General features: G+C 49.9%; 3 protein-coding genes across 3 annotated transcripts in view; all 3 read right to left on the bottom strand.

The window, feature by feature from the left end:
• Positions 1–2259: 2259 nt before the first annotated feature.
• On the bottom strand, positions 2260–8074 carry LOC116968412 (histone H2A type 1-like). Its single transcript, XM_033015188.1, has 2 exons — positions 8057–8074; positions 2260–2622 (listed from the first exon to the last, which is right to left on the bottom strand). Exons 1-2 carry the CDS (start codon positions 8072–8074, stop codon positions 2311–2313), a joined length of 330 nt encoding a protein of 109 aa, XP_032871079.1. The 3' UTR covers positions 2260–2310.
• Positions 8075–15747: 7673 nt separating this feature from the next.
• On the bottom strand, positions 15748–16404 carry LOC116968554 (histone H2AX-like). Its single transcript, XM_033015324.1, has one exon. The coding sequence runs from the start codon at positions 16259–16261 to the stop codon at positions 15881–15883; it is 381 nt and encodes a 126-aa protein (XP_032871215.1). The 5' UTR covers positions 16262–16404; the 3' UTR covers positions 15748–15880.
• A 797-nt stretch (positions 16405–17201) lies between these two features.
• LOC116968503 (histone H2B-like) overlaps positions 17202–21432 on the bottom strand; it is a 158304-nt gene continuing 154073 nt past the window's right edge. The window contains exon 2 of the mRNA XM_033015273.1: positions 17202–17664. Coding sequence (XP_032871164.1) covers positions 17323–17664 — 342 coding nt within the window. The 3' untranslated portion in view covers positions 17202–17322. The remainder of the gene's footprint in view (positions 17665–21432) is intronic.

Raw genomic sequence — 21432 nt, 5'->3', positions numbered from 1 at the left:
CATATGTGCCGGGCAGCTGGGATCAAGTGCATCCTTGTAGGAGTTTCGGGAACTAAAAACTCTGTATTTACCGAGGAGAAAGACAGTAGGAAGGAGGAAATTGGAGGAGTCACTGGAAGTGTCATGAGAGCAGTCAGGGTTACTGTCAATAGACAATAGGTGCAGGAGTAGGCCATTCAGCCCTTCGAGCCAGCACCGCCATTCAATGTGATCATGGCTGATCATCCCTAATCAGTACCCCGTTCCTGCCTTCTCCCCATACCCACTGACTCTGATATCTTTAAGAGCCCTATCTAGCTCTCTATTGAAAGTATCCAGAGAACCGATCTCCACCGCCCTCTGAGGCAGACAATTCCACAGACTCACAACTCTCTGTGTGAAGAAGTGTTTCCTCATCTCCGTTCTAAATGGCTTACCCCTTATTCTTAAACTATGGCCCCTGGTTCTGGACATCCCCAACATCAGGAACATGTTTCCTGCCTCTAGCGTGTCCAAACACTTAATAATCGTATATGTTTCAATAAGATCCCCTCTCACCCTACTAAACTCCAGAGTATACAAGCCCAGCCGCTCCATTCTCTCAGCCTATGACAGTCCCGCCATCCCAGCAATTAACCTTGTAAACCTACGCTGCACTCCCTCAATAGCAATAATGTATTTCCTCAAATTAGGGGACCAAAACTGCACACAATACTCCAGGTAATGTCGAGGAAGTACTGAAGGTACTGTCGTGTTTGAAAGTAGACAAATCTCCGAGGCCTGATCAGATATAGCCGAGGACATTGCAGGAAACTAGAGAGGAAATTGCGGGAGGCCCAGTTGAAATGTATGAGTCGTATTTAAATACAGGAGAGGTACCAGAGGATTGGAGGGTGGCAAATGTTGTGCCTCTTTTCAAGAATAACAGCAGTGAAAATGCTCGGAACTCTAGGCCAGTGAGCTTAACATCTGTAGTTGGTAAATTACTGGAGAGTATTCTGAGGTATAGGATAAACAGGCATTTGGATGGGCAAGGACTGATTAGGGACAGTCAGCATGGTTTTGTACGTGAGAGGTCGTGTCTCACAAATATGATTGATTTTTTTGAAGACGTGAGCAAAAAGGTTGATGAAGGCTGAGCTGAAGTTGTTGTGTACATGGTCTTTAGTAAGGCATTCGAAAAAGGTGGTAGGCTTCTCTGGAAGGTTAGATCTATAGGGATCCAAGGAGAGATAGCTGAATGGATAGCACATTGGCTCCATGAAAGGAAGCAGAGGGTGATTGTGGAAGGTTGCTTCTCAGAATGGAGGCCTGTGACTAGTGGTGTGCCACAGGGTTCGGTGCTGGGCTCGTTACTGTTTGTCATCTACATCAATGATTTGTATGAGAACATACAGGGCAAGATTAGCAAGTTTGCTGATGATCGATTGGCCAGGTGGGCAGAGGAATGGTTGATGGAATTTAATACAGAGAAGTGTGAGGTGTTGCATTTTGGGAGTCGAACAAGGGCAGGACCTACACAGTAAATGGTAGGCCTCTGGGTAGTGTTGTAGACCAGAGGGATCTCGGAGTACAAGTGCATGGTTCCTTGAAGGTCGAGTTGCAGGTAGATAAGGTGGTCAAAAAGGCTTTTGGCACTTTGGCCTTCATCAGTCAGAGTATTGAGTACTTGGCGTTGTAACACAGATTACTGTAGATTAAATGTTAACTCTCTGCGGATTGATAGTCTGGAACTGTCGACCTTTCTGAAATTCCCCAGTTCCCCACTCGGGCCCCATTGAACTCGTTGGGAGAGAACATGATACTGGCTGAAGAAGTGTCTCCACCTGAAACGTCACCCGTTTCTTCGATCCAGAGATGCTGCCTGTCCCGTTGAGTTACTCCAGCATTTTGTGTCTATCTTCGATGTAAACCAGCATATGTTGTGCCTTCCTACATTAATTCCGTAAAATGTGTAAATTGTCCGTAGTGAGTGTAGGCTTGTGTTAGTGTACGGGGATCACTGGTCGGCGTGGAATCGCCAGGCCGAATGGCCTGTTTCTGCGCTGTATCTCTGAACTAAACATGTAATTGGCGAACATGAGAATGGGGGACAGTGGAGGAACCCGGACAGTAGTGGATCGTTGTTTGCTGTAGATGATGGTTTTATTCACGAGGACGTAACGGGGTGTGAGTGTTAGCCCGGGTGGTTTATAACAAGACGCGCGTCCACACAAGACATACGAAGCGGTCCTCTGAACGGAAATACCCAGCCGGTGCTCAGCCCTTTGATAGACACTGTAGGTGGCTCTGAAAAGAACCTTTGGGTCGTTAGATTGAGGTTTCGCTGATCTACTTGCTCTTGGTGCCAGAGGCTGCGCTGGTTTTCTTGGGCAACAGCACGGCCTGGATATTGGGCAGCACCCCGCCTTGAGCGATGGTCACCCCTCCCAGTAGCTTGTTGAGCTCCTCGTCGTTGCGGACGGCCAGCTGCAGATGTCTGGGGATGATGCGGCTCTCCTTGTTATCCCGGGCCGCGTTGCCGGCCAGCTCGAGGATTTCAGCCGTCAGATACTCGAGCACAGCAGCCAGATAGACCGGGGCTCCTGCACCCACCCGCTCACCATAGTTGCCCTTTCTCAGGAGCCGATGAACACCAAAGATCTTAGAGCAGAGCAAGATGGGTTACTCTCACGCAAACGTGTTGTCCGCTCATGGGCGGATTCATGAGTGATTATTGGACCTATTTTAGCGACCCCGACATCTTGCTTCCGGCCAAAGATCGGATCTTTGTTTCCGCAGCGGGGAGAGGGAGTGTGGGGCCCGGGGCAGCGGGGAGAGGGAGTGTGGGGCCCGGGGAGAGGGAGTGTGCGGCCCGGGGCAGCGGGGAGAGGGAGTGTGGGGCCCGGGGAGAGGGAGTGTGCGGCCCGGGGCAGCGGGGAGATGGAGTGTGGGGCCCGGGGAGAGGGAGTGTGCGGCCCGGGGCAGCGGGGAGATGGAGTGTGGGGCCCGGGGCAGCGGGGAGAGGGAGTGTGGGGCCCGGAAAGAGGGAGTGTGCGGCCCGGGGCCCGGGGAGAGGGAGTGTGCGGCCCAGGGCAGCGGGGAGAGGGAGTGTGCGGCCCGGGGAGAGGGAGTGTGCGGCCCGGGGCAGCGGGGAGAGGGAGTGTGGGGCCCGGGAAGAGGGAGTGTGCGGCCCGGGGCAGCGGGGAGAGGGAGTGTGCGGCCCGGGGCAGCGGGGAGAGGGAGTGTGCGGCCCGGGGCAGCGGGGAGAGGGAGTGTGCGGCCCGGGGCAGCGGGGAGAGGGAGTGTGCGGCCCGGGGAGAGGGAGTGTGCGGCCCGGGGCAGCGGGGAGAGGGAGTGTGGGGCCCGGGGAGAGGGAGTGTGCGGCCCGGGGCAGCGGGGAGAGGGAGTGTGGGGCCCGGGGAGAGGGAGTGTGCGGCCCGGGGCAGCGGGGAGAGGGAGTGTGGGGCCCGGGGAGAGGGAGTGTGCGGCCCGGGGCAGCGGGGAGATGGAGTGTGGGGCCCGGGGCAGCGGGGAGAGGGAGTGTGGGGCCCGGAAAGAGGGAGTGTGCGGCCCGGGGCCCGGGGAGAGGGAGTGTGCGGCCCGGGGCAGCGGGGAGAGGGAGTGTGCGGCCCGGGGAGAGGGAGTGTGCGGCCCGGGGCAGCGGGGAGAGGGAGTGTGGGGCCCGGGAAGAGGGAGTGTGCGGCCCGGGGCAGCGGGGAGAGGGAGTGTGCGGCCCGGGGCAGCGGGGAGAGGGAGTGTGCGGCCCGGGGCAGCGGGGAGAGGGAGTGTGCGGCCCGGGGAGAGGGAGTGTGCGGCCCGGGGCAGCGGGAGAGGGAGTGTGGGGCCTGGGGAGAGGGAGTGTGCGGCCCGGGGCAGCGGGGAAGAGGGAGTGTGCGGCCCGGGGCAGCGGGGAGAGGGAGTGTGCGGCCCGGGGCAGCGGGGAGAGGGAGTGTGCGGCCCGGGGAGAGGGAGTGTGCGGCTAATATTGCTAAAACCCACTACACCCTGGTTGTGAACACATTTTGCTCCTACCAACAGAATGAAATTTGACGAATCTGAAAATCATGGTCACCAGTTTCAAGAACAGCTTCTTTACCGTAATTATAGTGCTTTTAAACATGACACAACCTCAGTGATTTCCTGTTCACCAAGGTTTTGGCAGCATTATGGATTTCAGTTGTTGCACAATTTTGGTTACCTCGTAATGTGGTTACTAATTTAATGTACGTTTAATTATTAATTATGATCTGCGTGCTACTGTGTAGCTGCAGCAAGTGTCAATGTCATTTTTCCATTGCGGATACATATGACAATTAAACGTTCTTGAGTCTTGAGAGCCCAAATATCCCTTGTGGACCCATGTTCCCTCATCCCGATGGCCTTTAATGAACATAAATTAATCAAAATGGTCAAAACTGGATTCCCTTTCAGCATATGTTGTTATATTCCACATTTCAATCACCTTCTGAGTATAATACAACCCTTAGTTGCCTTCTGACCCTTGCCTTCCTCACCTGATTTTGACTTTGTCTGTAGGGACATTTCTCACTAAATAATAATAATAATAATAATAATAATAATAATATATTTTATTGTCATTGCACATCAGTGCAACGAGATTTAGTATGCAGCTTCCAACCGATGTCAAAAAAATAAAATATATAAATTAACTGCGACGTGACCATCTGAGGGAGACAGTCCAGGGGGGATGGGGGGTCACTCAGCAGGGCCGGTTCAGAGCCGCTATAGCTCTGGGAATAAAGCTGTTTCTGAGTCTGGAGGTTCGGGCGTAGAAGGCCTTGTAACGTCTGCCGGAGGGAAGTAGTTCGAACAGTCCGTTACAAGGGTGTGAGGAGTCTTTATGGATGCTGACGGCCTTCCTGAGGCACCGTGTGTGGTAAATGCCCTCCAAGGCTGGTAGCTGTGTCCCAATGATCCTCTGCGCTCTGTGGACGACGCGCTGAAGAGCTCTCCTCTCCGCCTCCGTGCAGCTGAGATACCACACAGAGATGCCATACGTTAATATGCTCTCTGTGGTGCAGCGGTAGAAGGTAGTCATCAGCTGTTGGGGCAGACGAGTCTTTTTTTAAAGTCCTCAGGAAGAACAGTCGTTGCTGTGCCCTCTTGACCAGCGCAGCGGTGTTGGTGGACCATGTGAGATCCTCTGAAATGTGAGTGCCCAGAAACTTAAAGCTGGACACTCTCTCCACACTTTCCCCGTAAATGGAGATTGGGACGTATTCTCCATTATGGGACCTCCTGAAGTCAATAATCAGCTCCTTGGTCTTGGAGGTGTTTAGTGACAAGTTGTTATTGGCGCACCAGTCCGCCAGGTTCTGCACCTCCGCTCTGTATTTTGTTTCATCGCCGTTGGTGATCAGCCCAATCACTGTTGTGTCATCTGCAAACTTCACGATGGTGTTGGTGTCGAATGCAGGAACACAGTCGTGATTGAAGAGGGAGTAGAGCATGGGGCTTAGTACACAGCCCTGTGGTGTGCCGGTGCTCAGGTTGATAGTGGAGGACAGGTGCGGACCCAGTCTCACTGCCTGCGGTTGCTCCGTCAGAAAGTTCAGGATTCAATCGCATATCGGCGAGCTGAGGCCTAGCTGGTGGAGTTTGGTGGTGAGCTTGGTGGGGATGGCCGTATTGAATGCAGAGCTATAGTCTATGAAGAGAATCCTCACGTACGTGCCCTGTCTATCCAGGTGGGTCAGGACAGTGTGAAGAGCCAGAGAGATGGCATCCTCTGTCGATCTATTTGCCCTGTATGCAAATTGATGACAGTCCAGTGAGGCAGGGATGCTGGATTTCATGTGGGAGAGGACCAGCCTTTCGAAGCACTTCATTGGTACTGGAGTTAGGGCAACCGGGCGGTAGTCGTTCAGGTTGGTGACTTTAGACTTTTTCGGCACCGGCACCGGCACTATGGTGGCTGTTTTCAGGCACTTGGGGACGGTTGCCAGAGATAGAGACAGATTAAAGATTCTCGTGAATACCTCCGCCAGCTGTACAGCACAGTCCTTTAGTACCCTTCCCTGGACTCCATCCGGGCCTGCAGCCTTGCGTGGATTGATCCTACGCAGAGCGCACTGTACCTCCTGAGTGCTCAGTGTTAAGGCCTGTCCCTCTGCCATGGCTGGGGTTATTCCACTCCTGGTGGTGTTGCCAGTTTCGAAGTGGGCAAAGAAGGTGTTTAGTTCGTTGGCCAGTCTGATATCACCATGGGGGCAGAAGGGGCTGCTCTTGTAGTCAGTGATGTCCCTGACACCCTGCCACATGCTTCTGGTGTCCGCGGTATTGAAGTGGTCTTCCACCCTTTGCCTGTTGATGTCTTTGGCCATTTTTATGCCTTTGTTCAGGTTCGACCTGGCAGCACTTTAGGCAGAAGTGTCCCTGGATTTAAAGGCATTGTTGCGTGCCCTTAGCAGATCCTGAACCTCCTTGTTCATCCAGGGTTTCCGGTTTGGGAACATCTTTATTTGCTTGTCCACTGTGACAGTCTCCACACAGCAGTTGATGTAGTAGAGCACAGTGGATGTGTACTCCTCCAAGTCTACCTCTGTACCACTGGTAGCCTGTTGTGCAAACATGTCCCAGTCGGTGCGATCAAAGCAGTCCTGGAGTTGTAGGGTGGGATCCTTGGGCCATATTTTGACCGTCCTTATTGCAGGTTTGGTCTTGCGGATGAGGGGTTTGTATGGAGGCAGAAGAAACAGTGAGAGGTGATCGGATTGTCCCAGTGATGAGCAGGGGAGAGCTCTGTAAGCGTCATTGATGTTGGTGTACACTTTATCCAGCGTGTTTGAGCCCCTGGTAGGGCACTGCACATGCTAGTGGAATTTACGGAGTGCAGCTCGAAGGTCGACCTGATTAAAGTCCCCTGCAACAAGAAGGCACCGTCGGGGTGAGCATCCTGCTGCTTACTGATGGCCGAGTGCAGCTGTGCTCGCGCTAGGTTAGCATTAGCCTGTGGTGGGATGTATATGGCCATGATGATAACCACAGTAAATCCCCGAGGCAGGTAAAACGGCCTACATTTAATCAGTAGGTATTCCAGGTCTGGGGAACAGTAGCTCTCTACTGTAGTGTGGTTGGTGCACCAGTCATTGTTGATATAGATACAGAGCCAGCCGCCCTTGCTCTTACCGGAGTCTTTGTTCTATCAGCACGATGTAGTGACCGTTTGGTTAGGTCCACAGCCCCATCGGGAACCAGTGCGCTGAGCCAAGTCTCTGTGAAGATCAGCACACAGCAGTCTTTCAGGGATCGCTGGGTGTTGATCCAGAGCCTTACCTCATCCAGCTTGTTGGTGAGTGACCGGACATTTGCGAGAAAGACGCTTGGGAGCGATGGTCTTTGTGGAGCCCTCCGTAGCCTGTCCTGCACCCCCACTGGCCTGCCACGTTTCTGCTTTCACTCCCGGCGCTTGCTCCGTCTCCTGCCCTCCGGAGTGGTGATCCAGAGGGCTGTTCTGCCCAGCTCCATCGGGATTTTGGTGAGGGTGCTGTAGTATTCACAAGCCAGTTTCTCGCAGCCACGTCCGATATTGAGCAGTTCCGTGCGGCTCCATGTGCGACCCGTCGGGATAACAATGTGGGTCCTGGATTTCCTCGTCCTAGAGGTGAGTTTCTTACTATGGTTTCTGGGGGTACTGAGGTTTCTAGGGGTTCTGAGGTTTTTAAATACCTTATTTTCACAGCCGCGTTCTGTACCGGGCTGCTCCGAATTGACTCGGACTTGGGAGCATCTCAGACATCTCCCTCCCCTTTCTTGATCTCACAGACTCCATCACAAGAAATAGACTATTGACTAACATCTATTACAAACCCACTGACCCACAACTATCTTGACTATTCTTCTTCCCACCCTGCTTCCTGCAAAGACTCTATCCTTTACTCTCAATTCATCCGTCTACACCACATTTGTGCTCAAGATGAGGTGTTCCATACTAGAACATGTGAGATGTCCTCATTCTTTAGGGAATGGAGGTTCCCCTCTCCCATCATAAACGAGGCCCTCATTCCTGTCTCCTCAGTACCCCTTGCTCCCCCTCTCCTAGTGACAACAGAGACAGAGTACCCCTAGTCCTTACCTTCCAACCCATCAACATTCGCATACAACACATAATCCTCTGAAATTTCCGCCACCTACAACAGGATCCCAGCACTAGCCACATTTTCCCATCTCCACCCCTTTCCGACTTCTGCAGAGACCATTCCCTCTGCAACTCCCTGGTTAACTCATCCCTTCCCACCCAAACCACCCCATTCCCAGGTACCTTCCCATGCAACCACAGTAGATGCAAAACCTGTCGCTATACCTCCTCCGTCGACCCTGTCCAGGGACCCCGACAGTCCTCTCAGGTTAGGCAGAGGTTCACTTGCACCTCCTCCATCCTCATCTACTGTATCTGTATTTCAAGATGTGGACTCGTATACATAGGCGAGACCAAACGCAGACTGGGCAATCGTTTTGTGGAACACCTTCGCTCAGCTCGCATGAACGAGCTGGTCCTTGCTCTCTGCCATTCTCGTGTGGATCTGCGGCCTGACTGGCAGTTAAGAATGTCATTAAATTGGAACGGGTGCAGAAGAGATGCACCATATGTTACCTGGGCTTGCATTATAGGGAGAGGATGGATGGGCTGGGCCTTTTTACTTTGCAGCATTGAAGGCTAAACAGTGACCTTTTTGATGTGTACCTGAAACTGATGGGCAGGATAAACTGAATGAACAGTTTTTCCCCCAGGGTAGAGGATTCATAAAAAAGGCACACAGTGAAGGTGAAATGAGATAAACTCAAGAGAAACCTCAAGGCAACACTTTTATTCAGAGTGTCGTCCACATCTGGAATGAGCTTCCAGAAGATTCTATAGGAGTGGATACAATTATGACATTGGACAGATACAAGGCCAGGAAGGTTTTAGAGGGATATGGGCCAAAAGTAGGTAAAAGAGACTAACCCAATATGTCAACTTAGTTGGTATGGACAAGGTTTCCATGCTGTACAGCTCTATCACTTTATGACTTGTATTTTATACAATGACAGATGACTGGCACTCACTGTGTGAATTAAAAAGATTTAAGTTTATTATTGTCACGTGTACCAACAGGAAACAATAAAACTTCCCTGCACTGTACTGCAAGGAGACAGGCCTGGAAAACACACTATTTGACCATCACACTGCACAATAATGTAATGACATGGACCTCACACTTCCCTGTGGGGCAACAGATTTCCAACACCAACCCCTCGTGTACAGATAAAGACAGGAACACCCCCTGCACTACACTGTGAAGTCACAGCCCAGTACAGACCTCACAGCCTGTGGTCTGAGAGATTTGCACCAGCCACTCTCAACACTGTAAGGGCACAGACCTGCACAAACCATCTCAGAACTGCATGGAGACTGCCCAGTACAGCTCCAGCACTGACAGCAGGGAGATGGACAAAGGGAAACTCAGTCCAAGACCAAGCTCAGTGAACTGGGTCTCTGCACATCCATATGCAACTGTATCAAATTCCTGGGCATGCATATTTCTGAAGATCTGTCCTGGCCCCAGCACATTGATACAATCATAAAGAAAGTGCATCAGTGTTTCAACTTCTAAGACTGGGGAAATTCAGTATGCCAACAAATACATTATTTAATTTCTATAATTGCATCATGGCCTGGTTCAGCAACTTGAACGACCAGAATCAAAGATGATTGGACAAATGGATGAACACTGCCCAGTCCATAGACACACAAAGCTGGAGCAACTCTGTGGCACAGGCAGCATTTCTGGAGAGGTTGACGTTTCAAGTCAAGACCCTTCTTCAGGCTGGTTAGGGAGAAGGGAAACAAGCGATATGGAAAGGTAAAGAACAATGAATGAAAGATATGCCAAATAGAAACAATGATAAAAGTAACAGACCATTCCTAGCTAAGAAGCTAGTGCGTCTTGTGTGGGGGAGGGATAGAGCGAGAGAGAATGCCGGGGCTACCTAAAGTAAGAAACATAGAAAAAGGTGCAGCACAAGGCCATTCTGCTCTTTGAGCCAGCACCACCATTCATTATGATCACGGCTGATCATCTAAAATCAGTACCCAGTTTTGGCTTTTTCCCCCATATCCCTTAATTATTTCAGCCCTACGAGCAAAATCTAACTCTCTCTTGAAAACATCCAAAAAAGTGGAGTTACAGTGTCTACCCTCCAGTACAAGGAACTGATCCAGAGTCGAGTGAAAATTGGAAAATGATCACCAATGCATCCATGATTTCTGGGGTATACCTCCTTGAGTACGCTGGGATGTCGACCATCAGGCCATGGGGATTTATTTGCCTCCAGTCCCAACGGTTTACGAACACCATTTCTTGACTAATGTGAATTAGTTTCAGTTCCTTCCTCTCATTAAATCCTCAGTCCCCTAGTATTTCTGGGAGATTGTTTGTGTCTTCCATAGTGACGACAGAACTAAATAACTCATTTAACTGTTCTGTCATTTCCTTGTTTCTCCATTATAAATTCATCTGTCTCTGCATGTTAGGGACCTATATTTGGGTTCACTAATCTGATACTATTTACATATCTAAAGAAGCATTTACAGTCTGTTTTTATATTCCCGCAAGCTTTCATTCATGCTCTTTTTGCACCCTCTTAATTAACCCCTTTGTCCTCCATTGAGTTCTAAATTTTACGGTTCTTCTCACAGTCCTGGTGTCGCTGATACGTTCCCGTCCTCTGCACTGACACGGAAACTTTTTCTTCTTATTCCCTCTCAGCTTGTCTCTGTCTCCAAATATTTCACCCACAACGTTACATATAGAGCAGATTAATATGAACAAGGTACTGCTGAGGGATACAGCTCATCCAGGGCCAATCTGAAAATGGGAATTAGGAATGCCAAACTCAATCACAAACGGTGGATTGAGGAGCAGGCGCATGTGGCAAGGAATCAAATCCCTTGCCGATTACCATAAAGTTAACACCCCTCCCCCAGACAACGCCACCCTTCCTGACGAGCTAAACCATTTCTATGCTCGCTTTGACCGGGACAACAAAACCCCAGCCATCAAAGTTGCTCCACCCCCGAATGAACAACCCCTCAGTCTCTCCACCTCTGCTGTACAAGATGCACTGAGCAAGGTGAATGAGCGCAAAGCTGCCGGCCCCAATGGCATCCCTGGCCGGGTGCTTAGGGCATGTGCTGGACAACTATCCCAAGTCTTCACCGACATTTTCAATCTCTCACTGGCCCAGGGTGTTGTCCCCACTTGCCTCAAGACATCAACCATCGTGCCAGTGCCCAAACAGTCAGCCACAGGGAGTCTCAATGATTTCCGCCCAGTGGCACTCACCCCTGTCATTGCTAAGTGCTTTGAGCGGCTGACCTTGGCTCACCTCAAAGCCAGCCTCCCCCCCACACTGGACCCCCATCAGTTTGCCTACCGGGCCAACAGGTCTACAGAGGACGCCATATCGGCGGCCCTACACTCTGCCCTGACCCACCTGGACAACAACAAGTCCTACATCAGGTTGCTGTTCATTGATTTCAGCTCTGCCTTTAACACTGTCATCCCCGCCAGCTTGATCACCAAACTCAGCGGACTTGGCATCTCCACCTCCCTCTGCAACTGGACACTGGATTTCCTCACCAACAGACCACAGTCTGTCAGGGTCAACAACCTCACCTCCTCCACTATAACACTGAACACCGGCGTGCCACAGGGCTGTGTGCTCAGCCCTCTCCTCTATTCCCTCTTCACCCACGACTGCATCCCTAAGTACGGATCCAACGCCATCATTAAGTTTGCTGACGACACCACGGTGGTGGGACTGATCAGTGACAACGATGAGTCAGCCTACAGAGAGGAGGTCCAGCACCTGACAACCTGGTGTGCCAACAATAACCTCGTCCTCAACTCCAAGAAGACGAAGGAAATTATTGTCGACTTCAGGAAGGTCAGAGGAGGCAGTCATACCCCCATCCATATAAACGGGACTGAGGTGGAGCTCGTCTCCAGCTACAAATTCCTTGGGGTACATATCTCGGAGGATTTGTCCTGGTCCCTCAACACCTCCAAGCTGATCAAAAAGGCACAGCAGCGCCTTTACTTCCTGAGGAGGCTCAAGAAAGCCCACCTGTCCCCCCAGATCCTGACCAACTTCTACCGCTGTACCATCGAGAGCATCCTGACCACCTGCTTCATGGTATGGCACAGCAGCTGCACTGTTGCGGACAGGAAGGCACTACAACGGGTGGCAAAAACCGCGCAGCACATCATCGGTGCTCCGCTCCCTGCCATGGATGCCCACCACCGAAAACGGTGTCTGAGACGGGCTGGGACGATCATTAAAGACCCCTCCCACCCCAACCATGGACGGTTTGCCCTCCTCCCATCAGGGAGGCGGTACAGGAGCCTCAGGTCTCGTACCAGTAGGATGAGGAACAGCTTCTACAATTATACCATCACATTGGTGAACTCGGAGTCCCGCAGATAGATTTCTCCGGTCCCTCCGTCCCCATTGTTTAATTATTCTGTATTTTTGATTATTCTGTATCTTCTTTTTTTTAAATTTCTATATGCACTACTACTACTACGGACTGACGCAAAACTGCATTTCGTTGTACCCATACTTAGTATTTGTGCAATGACATTAAAGTTGAATTGAATTGAATTGAATTGAATGTGGTTTAATTGCTGTGGTGAACATGATGTATTAACTGTAACCTCCTGTGTTGTAAGTCCCCTGAAATCTCTTCTTATCAAGATCACTACAAGTTCTCGGTCCTTTCACTGAACCAACTTTTACACCTAAGTGAGGATTTGACCCCGGTTTATGAATAATAACCTGTCCATAACCTAATCCCCTTTGCACAAAAATCCAACTGCTGTTATGTTCCATGAATCATATTTGTTTCCAATGGTTACCAGGTGAAATTAATGGGAGGTTACATTCCCAGAAACTCCTATCAGATAATTAATTCACTCGCAGTCTGTATTGTAAATGGATCGGGATCAAGTGAAGGGTGCAGTGGCTAAACCACATTCACACATTTATAATGTACTAGACTAAGTGGAACCAGTTGGGCTGGTCACCCAAAGCAATATTCCAGCTCACCACCAATTCCAATATTGCAATATTGCTCGCCAGTGGGGGGGGGGGGGGGCTTTATGTTGCACTAGTATGGGTGTTGTGGGCCGAAGGTACTTGTTTCCAGAGGGCTAGTATTGACATTATGGGCCGAATGGATTCTTGAGCTGGCAGCTCAGTCACTGAGGCCTGGCAGTACAGTCACTCGGACCTGCCAGGCTGGCAGCTGAGAAACTGCCAGAAATTCTGCCTAAAACAGGTGACAGACTGTGAGAGAGAAGGATGGAGAGGGTGGACTGAATAGATTATTGGGCTGGCAGTTCAGTCACTTATGGCTGGTGAACTGGCAGTTCAGTCACTTACAACTGGTGGGCTGGCAGTTCACTTACTCACGACTCGTGGGCTGGCAGTTCACTTACTCATGGCTGTTGGGCTTGCAGTGCAGTCACTAACGCCTGGTACGCTGGCAGTTCATTCAGTTACCCCTCTTCCCTTCATCCCCCCACTCTGCTCCTTGCCATTCCCCTTCCCCCCACACATTCAGTCCATCTCCCTACAACCTCCCCCCATGCACTCTTAGCGGATCTCCCACAGAGCAGCCATTCCTGCCTATTAGGTTCCCATTGTGATGAAGAACACGCAGACATGAAAAGTGGAAAAAATGATTTATTAAAGTTTAAATTGTGAATTACTCTTAAAATATAAGAACAATTAAAGATGAGAATGATTGTTATTTCTTGTTGTGTTCTGCTGCCTCTTGACGGCTATTTGCTGTTGATTAAAAAAAGAGACAATTTTAATATAGAGAGATTGAGCGGTTGTAATTTGTTGTAATTCTCAATCCTCTGGACTCACTGAAGATTTTGTGCAAAACATTTTTTTGAGGTGGGGCTGTCGGGGTGGGGGGTGGCTTCTTCTTTCCTGTTGTGTGCACAGCCTAAAGTTGTAGGACAACTTGTCCTATTTGATCTTCTGTTTGTGCACGTCGAGTTGATTGCATTAGTCGAAACAGGGCGGACCACCCCGGGGGTGGCAAACGTCCTGCAGCCGAGGAGAGGGGAACGGCTTCAGGCGGGGCCTCTCGTGGGCTGATGAGGGAGGGGGTGTCCTGCAGCGAGGGTTGGGGGCGGCTTCAGGAGGTGGAGCATCCTATAGCTAGGCGGAGGGCAGCTAGATGCAGGAAGTTTGCTCCCGATGTTGGGGAAGTCCAGGACAAGGGATCACAGCTTAAGGATCAGGGGGAAATCCTTTAAAACCGAGAAGAGAAGAACTTTTTTCACACAGAGAGTGGTGAATCTCTGGAACTCCCTGCCACAGAGGGTAGTCGAGGCCAGTTCATTGGCTATATTTAAGAGGGAGTTAGATGTGGCCCTTGTGGCTAAGGGGATCAGAGGGTATGGAGAGAAGGCAGGTACGGGATACTGAGTTGGATGATCAGCCATGATCATATTGAATGGCGGTGCAGGCTCGAAGGGCCGAATGGCCTACTCCTGCACCTAATATCTATGTTTCTATGTTTCTATGTTGAGGTGGGGATGCTAGTGTGTGTGTGTGTGTGGGGGGGGGGGGGGGGGGGGGGGGACTAACTGCCTTGGGACTAACTCATGGTCTCTGAACTGACTGACCAACTCATGGCCTCTGGACTTTCAGACTGAATCACAGCTTGTGGGCTGATTTATGCCCGACTTCTGGAGTCCGACTTTTGTAAACTGAAAACTGTAACATCCAAATTGAAGAACAGCTTCTTCCTGACAGCCATCAGGCTATTAAACATAACGAAATACTATATTATTTGTACTATTTGTTATTTGTTGATTACACACACACCCTCCACTTCACACAGACTCTCACACACACAGACTCTCTCACACCGACACAGACACACACACACACACACCTAATTCACGGCTAATTAGTAAATTACTTGAACCTGGGCCTTTGGCGCTCTTTTTAAATCTTCTTTCCCATTGACTCACTTACTTCCAGCCAATACTAGCTCTCGCTGCTTCTCTCCTCTCTCCGGCGGTCGGAGCTCAGTCAATCGGAGAAAAGACTGCATTGTGATTGCCGGCCAATTTCAGTGCAAATAAGAACAGAGGCAAATGTTATCATAATATCGTTTCCATCAATTTATATCGATTTTAATGTCCCCATAAATCGTATGCGGTGCGGATTTACTGATCCACTAGCGAAACTGACGGAATTCAGCTCTGCCCGAGGCTGGATATTAGTCGCTGTTTTCGAAGAGAAACCTTGAGTCGATGTTAGTGTTGCTGCATTAATTGTTCTGTAGGTGAGAGGGAAACGGAGTTGGTTTCGAGGAGGATCTCTTACTGTAGGTCGCTGCCAATGTTCTGAGGAATATCTGCGTAAATGTATCTTCCCGCATCAGCCAACCGCTGTTTAATGTTTAGTTTTGAGGTACAACGCGGAAACTGACCCTTCGGACCAGCGAGTCCGCACCGACTAGCGATCCTCACACATGAACACTATCCTACAAATGGTAAGTGTTTGAAAAACATATATTTTTAAACATTTATATCAAACCATTAACCTACAACCCTGGACGTCTTTTGAGTGTGGGAGGAAACGGGGAGAACGTACAAATTGTGTACAGGGAAGCGCCCGTAGTCGGGATCGAACCAGGGTCTCTGGCGCTGTAAGGCAGTTGGTCTACCGCTCAGCAACCGTGTAGACAACTCAATGTACAGTCGGTTTTCGACAACGACAAGGCACACTTGTCCCGCACTAAGCATAATCGATGATCAGCCCTTCCACAGACATGGTGAGTGGCTCTGAAAAGAGCCTTTGGGTCACTATGTTGAGTTTCTCTCGCTTACTTGCCCGCTGCGCCGGTTTTCTTGGGCAACAGCACGGCCTGGATATTGGGCAACACACCGCCCTGAGCGATGGTCACCCCTCCCAGCAGCTTGTTGAGCTCCTCGTCGTTGCGGACGGCCAGCTGCAGATGTCTGGGGATGATGCGGCTCTTCTTGTTGTCCCGGGCCGCGTTGCCGGCCAGCTCGAGGATTTCAGCCGTCAGATACTCGAGCACAGCAGCCAGATAGACAGGGGCTCCTGCACCCACCCGCTGAGCATAGTTACCTTTCCTCAAGTGCCTATGAACACGACCGACCGGGAACTGCAGTCCAGCCCGGGACGAGCGAGACTTGGCCTTGGCCCGAGCTTTGCCGCTGGTTTTTCCTCGTCCAGACATCTCCTGATGTTTTGTACACGCAGAATGAGAAAATGATCACAGACTCGCCTTTCTTATACCTGTTTGAGGAATCCAGAGAACCGCTGGTGATTGGTGAAAAAGGACATGATCTCATTGGTGTGAAGAATGACCCAATCACAGAACTGTTTTATCTACCAATCAAACTCCACAACAGACAAGCGCTGAAAATAACTGCCAGTCCCTCCAAAACTCGAACTTTGAAATAGCCGCCAAACTATAAATCTGTAAGTCAATACAATTTGCTACATCACATAATCATTGCTTTTTTGATTATCATTTTTTATGTAAGTGCATTGCGTTAAGATGTTAATTATACTGCTGCGAGTAAGAATTTCATTGTTCCGTTCACGGTACATATGACAATTAAATACTCTTGATTGTTGACCACCTTGAACCCCGGGCAATACAGCACAACACATATAATTTACGGTTTATTTGGGCCGGTAACCGATTACAAAAAATGATCCTCGGCATCAATTAGCGATCGGTCACTATGTAAACAGTCTCGGATTATCGACTGGTTCATTTTCACAAAAATCGGAATATGGGCGACTGTGAAATGTTCCTCCTTGAAAGACTGGACGAATTACCGTGTAGAAATTCAATTCAGTACACTTATTGAGATGAAGACAATAAAACAGCAACTACAGCACTAATCGGCTGGCCGTGGGCACAATTTATGATGACTGGGTAGACAAAAATGCTGGAGAAATTCAGCGGGTGAAGTAGCATTGTGGAGCGAAGGAAATAGGCAACGTTTCGGGTCGAAACCCTTCTTCTGACTCTGGCTTATGATGACTGGGACCAGCTGACGTGAGTTTTACTTCTGTTTGACGGACAGGAACGCAACATGGATACCGGGAATATCCCGCGTATATCGGAACATTTCATCACTAAACAGAACGGCAAACAAAAATATCCTGAAACAACTCTGCTGCGATTCAATGTCGAAACATTAGTACAACTCTTTCTGCGAAAATGTGGGTGGCTCTTAAAAGAGCCGTTGGGTTTTGGGTGTTTTTTTAACAATGTGTGGAACTTTATTTGGAACTGGTGTACTTGGTCACCGCCTTTGTCCCTTCCGACACGGCGTGTTTGGCCAGCTCCCCGGGAAGAAGCAGGCGCACGGTGGTCTGAATCTCTCGGGAGCTGATGGTCGCCCGCTTGTTATAATGCGCCAGGCGGGAAGCCTCGCCCGCGATACGCTCGAAAATATCATTCACGAACGAGTTCATGATGCCCATGGCCTTGGAGGAGATGCCGGTATCCGGGTGAACCTGCTTCATCACTTTGTAGATGTAGATGGAGTAACTCTCCTTCCTCGACTTCCTGCGCTTCTTGCCCCCTTTGCCTGCGGATTTCGGCAAAGCTTTCTTTGCGCCCTTCTTGGCGGCGGTTTCCTTCTTGGCGGCTGTTTTCGGCAAAGTTCCTACAGCATCTTTGGTTTTCGCAGGATCAGGCATTTCCTCGGTGGATTTCAAACACGGAAGTGACCAGCTCGGAGTCGGAACGCGGATTAAATAGGCAGCGGCGTCACCCTATGCTAATGAGGGATGGAGCAGAAGCGGATCGTCATTGGGTGGTCGGAGACATGAATCACACTTCGCTATAAACCTTCTGATTGGATATCTGCGGTGAAACATTGCAATCCCTCGCTCCCCCAATCAGAAGCCGCTTCCACTGCCTACATTCGCGTCACACCAAGCTCCAGTATCTTTGGCGTGACACTACATTTACATGGATAGGAAAGGTTTATAGGGATACTAGACGAAGTGGGACCCGTTGGGTCCCATGTTCAAACGGGAGGGCTGGTCCCCAAACGCAATATTCCACCTCTCCACCAATTCCAATATTGGTGGCCAGTGGGGAGGGGGCTTTCTGGAACGCTAGTATGGGTGTTTTGGGCCGATGGGACTGGTTACCAGAGGGCTAGTATGGACATTGTGGGCCGAATTTATTCTTGGGCTGGCAGCTCAATCACTCAGGCCTGGTGGGCTTGCAGCTCAGTCACTCAGGCCTGGTGGTCTGGCAGCTCAGTCACTCAGGCCTGGTGGGCTGGCAGCTCAGTCACTCAGGTCTGGTAGACTGACAGCTCAGTCACTCAGGCCTGGTGGGAAACTGCCAGAAATTCTGCCCAAAACAGGTGAGAGACTCTGTGAGCGAGAAGGGGCATTCTTTTCCGTTGCTGGTTGCTCAAGTTGCTGAACCAGGCAACATGCTCTCTACTGTACACCTTTAGAAGTTCGAGAGAGTCCTCTGTCATACCGACTCTCCGTAATATTCTCAGGAAGTAGAGGCGCTGATGTGCTTTCTTTATTATTTCATCAGTGTGCTGGAACCAGGAAAGATCTTCGGAAATATGCACGCCCACGAATTTGATGTTCCTGACCCTTTTCACCATATGATATTGATATAAACGGGATTGTGAGTCCCTATCCTACCCCTCCCTAAGTCCACAATCAGTTCGAGGATCCAATTGTAGACGGATGCGCAGAGACCCAGATCTGAGAGCTTGGTAACCAGCATGGAGGGGATGATGGTATTTAATGCCAACTTTAGGCTGTGCACATCATACACAGGAAGTTTGGTTTGGTGGGGAATGACAAATATAATTTAACTCTGACAAATGTGAGGTGTTGCACACTGATATGCAAATCCAGGGTAGGACTTGCACAATAAATGAATGAATGAATGAAAACTTTATTGTCATTCAGATATACACCTAGACACAGTGCACCTTGAACGAAATTTCGTTGCATTTGACTCTCCAATCAGGTAAATAGTAAAAGTAAAAGTGCTAGGTGCGTCCATAAAAAATGCCTCATGTGCATGGTTCTGTAAAATAAATATATATAAAAAGTTTTTTTTTTAAAGTGTCGATATTTAAAAAGTTCTAGCCTCGGTTTTGTTGATTGTTCAGTAATCTTATGGCCTGGGGGATGAAGCTGTTGCAGAACCTGGTTGTCCCGCTCTTCATGCTGCGGTACCTCCTCCCAGAGTTAAGCAGTATAAACAGTCCGAATTGTGGGTGTGTGGGGGCTCTGGTAATGCCCTTAGCTCTAATCAGACAGCGCTTGTACCCCATGTCCATGATTGAAGGAAGAGAAGTCCCAATGATTTTTTCCGCTGTCCTCACCACTCTCTGAAGGCACTTCCAGTCCGCAGCTGTATAGCTGCCGCACCACGTAGAGATGCAGCTGGTCATGACCGACTCAATTGTGCTTCTGTAGAAGGTGGCGAGGATGGGAGGGTGGAGGTGTAAACTTCTCAACCTGCGGAGGAAGTACAACCGCTGCTGTGCCCGTTTTGCCAGAGATGTAATGTTTGTGGACCAGTTTAAGGTGTCCGTTATATGCACCCCCAGGAACTTGATCTTTTTCACCTGCTCCACTGCTGAGTTGTTGATGCAAAGTGGAGTGTGACTGGGCTGAATTTTCCTTCTGAAATCGACGACAATCTCCTTGGTTTTGTTCACATTTAGGAGAAGGTTGTTCCTGCTGCACCAGCTCACGAGCTGTTCCACCTCCTCTCTATATGCCTGGTCGTCGTTATTGCGGATGAGGCCCACTACTGTTGTGTCATCCGCGTATTTGATGATATGGTTAGTAGTGGACCTGGCGAAACAGTCATGTGTCATCAATGTGAAGAGCAGCGGACTCAGGACACAGCCCTGAGGGGATCCGGTGCTCAGTGTGATGACCGAGGAGGTGTTCTTCCCAACCCGCACAGACTGGGGTCTTTCAGAAAGGAAATCCAGGATCCAGTTGCATAGTATGGTATTGAAACCTAGGGGTGCCAGTTTGCTCACCAGATGCTGGGGGATTATCGTGTTAAATGCTGAGCTGAAATCAACAAACAGCATCCGCACGTGGGTGTTCCTCTCCTCCAGGTGTTGTAGGCTCAGGTGGACTACAGAGGAAATAGCATCCTCTGTGGAGCGGTTCGGGCGATAAGCAAACTGGAACGGGTCAAAACTGGAGGGGAGTTTAGAGACCATGTGCTGCTTAATAAGTCTCTCAAAGCACTTCAATATTATTGGTGTGAGTGCTACGGGGCGGTAATCATTCAGGCAGGTTATTGTAGACTTTTTGGGAACTGGTATGATGGTGGCTGTCTTGAAACATGATGGAACAATGGCCTGGTTCAGGGAGATGTTAAAAATGTCTGTCAGAACCAGAGCCAGCTGGTCGGCACATCCCCTAAGCAGACGCCCCGGTATGTTATCCGGTCCGGCTGCCTTTCGCTGGTCAATACCCTCCAGGATTTTGCGGACTTCAGCAGTTTCAAAAGACAGTGTCTGTTCTCCTGGTTGAGGCTCTAATTTCCTCATTGTAGTGGTGTTCAGTGCCTCAAACCTGCCGAAATGATTATTTAGTTCATTTAGAAAGTCTGTGTCATCCTTACAAGACATCTGAGGTGCCTTGTAGTTTGTTATGGCCCGGATGCCTTCCCACATGTTCCTGGTGTTGGTATCATCCTGGAAGAAACCCTGGATTTCCTGTCCGTGGGCGCGCTTTGCTTTCTTAATTTCGCGGTTGAGGTTGGCTCTCGCTGTTCTCAGAGCTCCCAAATCACCAGATTTAAAAGCCGCATTTCGTGCTTTCAGCATGGCACGCACCTCTGCAGTAATCCAAGGTTTGTCGTTGGCCCGGGTTGTGATGTTCCTGATGACAGTGACGTCCTCCATGCACTTCTGTATGTAGCCCGACACTGACATGGCATACTCATCCACATTGATGTTTTCATTATGAGTGGCTGCTGTCCTGAACATGTCCCAGTCCGTGCACTCAAAGCAGTCCTGGAGTGCTTCTGTAGCTCCCTCAGACCAGACTCTAACCTGCTTCACAGTAGGTTTCTCTCTGATCAGAAGGGGCTTATAGGCTGGGATGAGCATTACAGAGAGGTGGTCAGAGGAGCCGAGGTGAGGCCGGGGTACTGCTCTGAAAGCCTGCTTGATGTTGCTGTAAATGGTAGAACCCTGGAGAATGTTGCAGAACAGAAATTTCGGATTACAGGTGCATGGTTTCTAGAACATCGTAAGATGGATGGTGTGGTGAAGACTTTGCCATACTTGCCTTCAATGGGAAGGGTATTGAATACAAATATTTGGATATCATGATGCAGCTTTGTATTGGTGAGACTACACCTGG

Source organism: Amblyraja radiata, chromosome 45 (genome assembly GCF_010909765.2).
Source record: "Amblyraja radiata isolate CabotCenter1 chromosome 45, sAmbRad1.1.pri, whole genome shotgun sequence".
NCBI classification, from domain to species: Eukaryota; Metazoa; Chordata; class Chondrichthyes; order Rajiformes; family Rajidae; genus Amblyraja; species Amblyraja radiata.
Note: the sequence above shows the minus strand (reverse complement) of the source record. Positions and strands in the feature narration are given on the sequence as shown.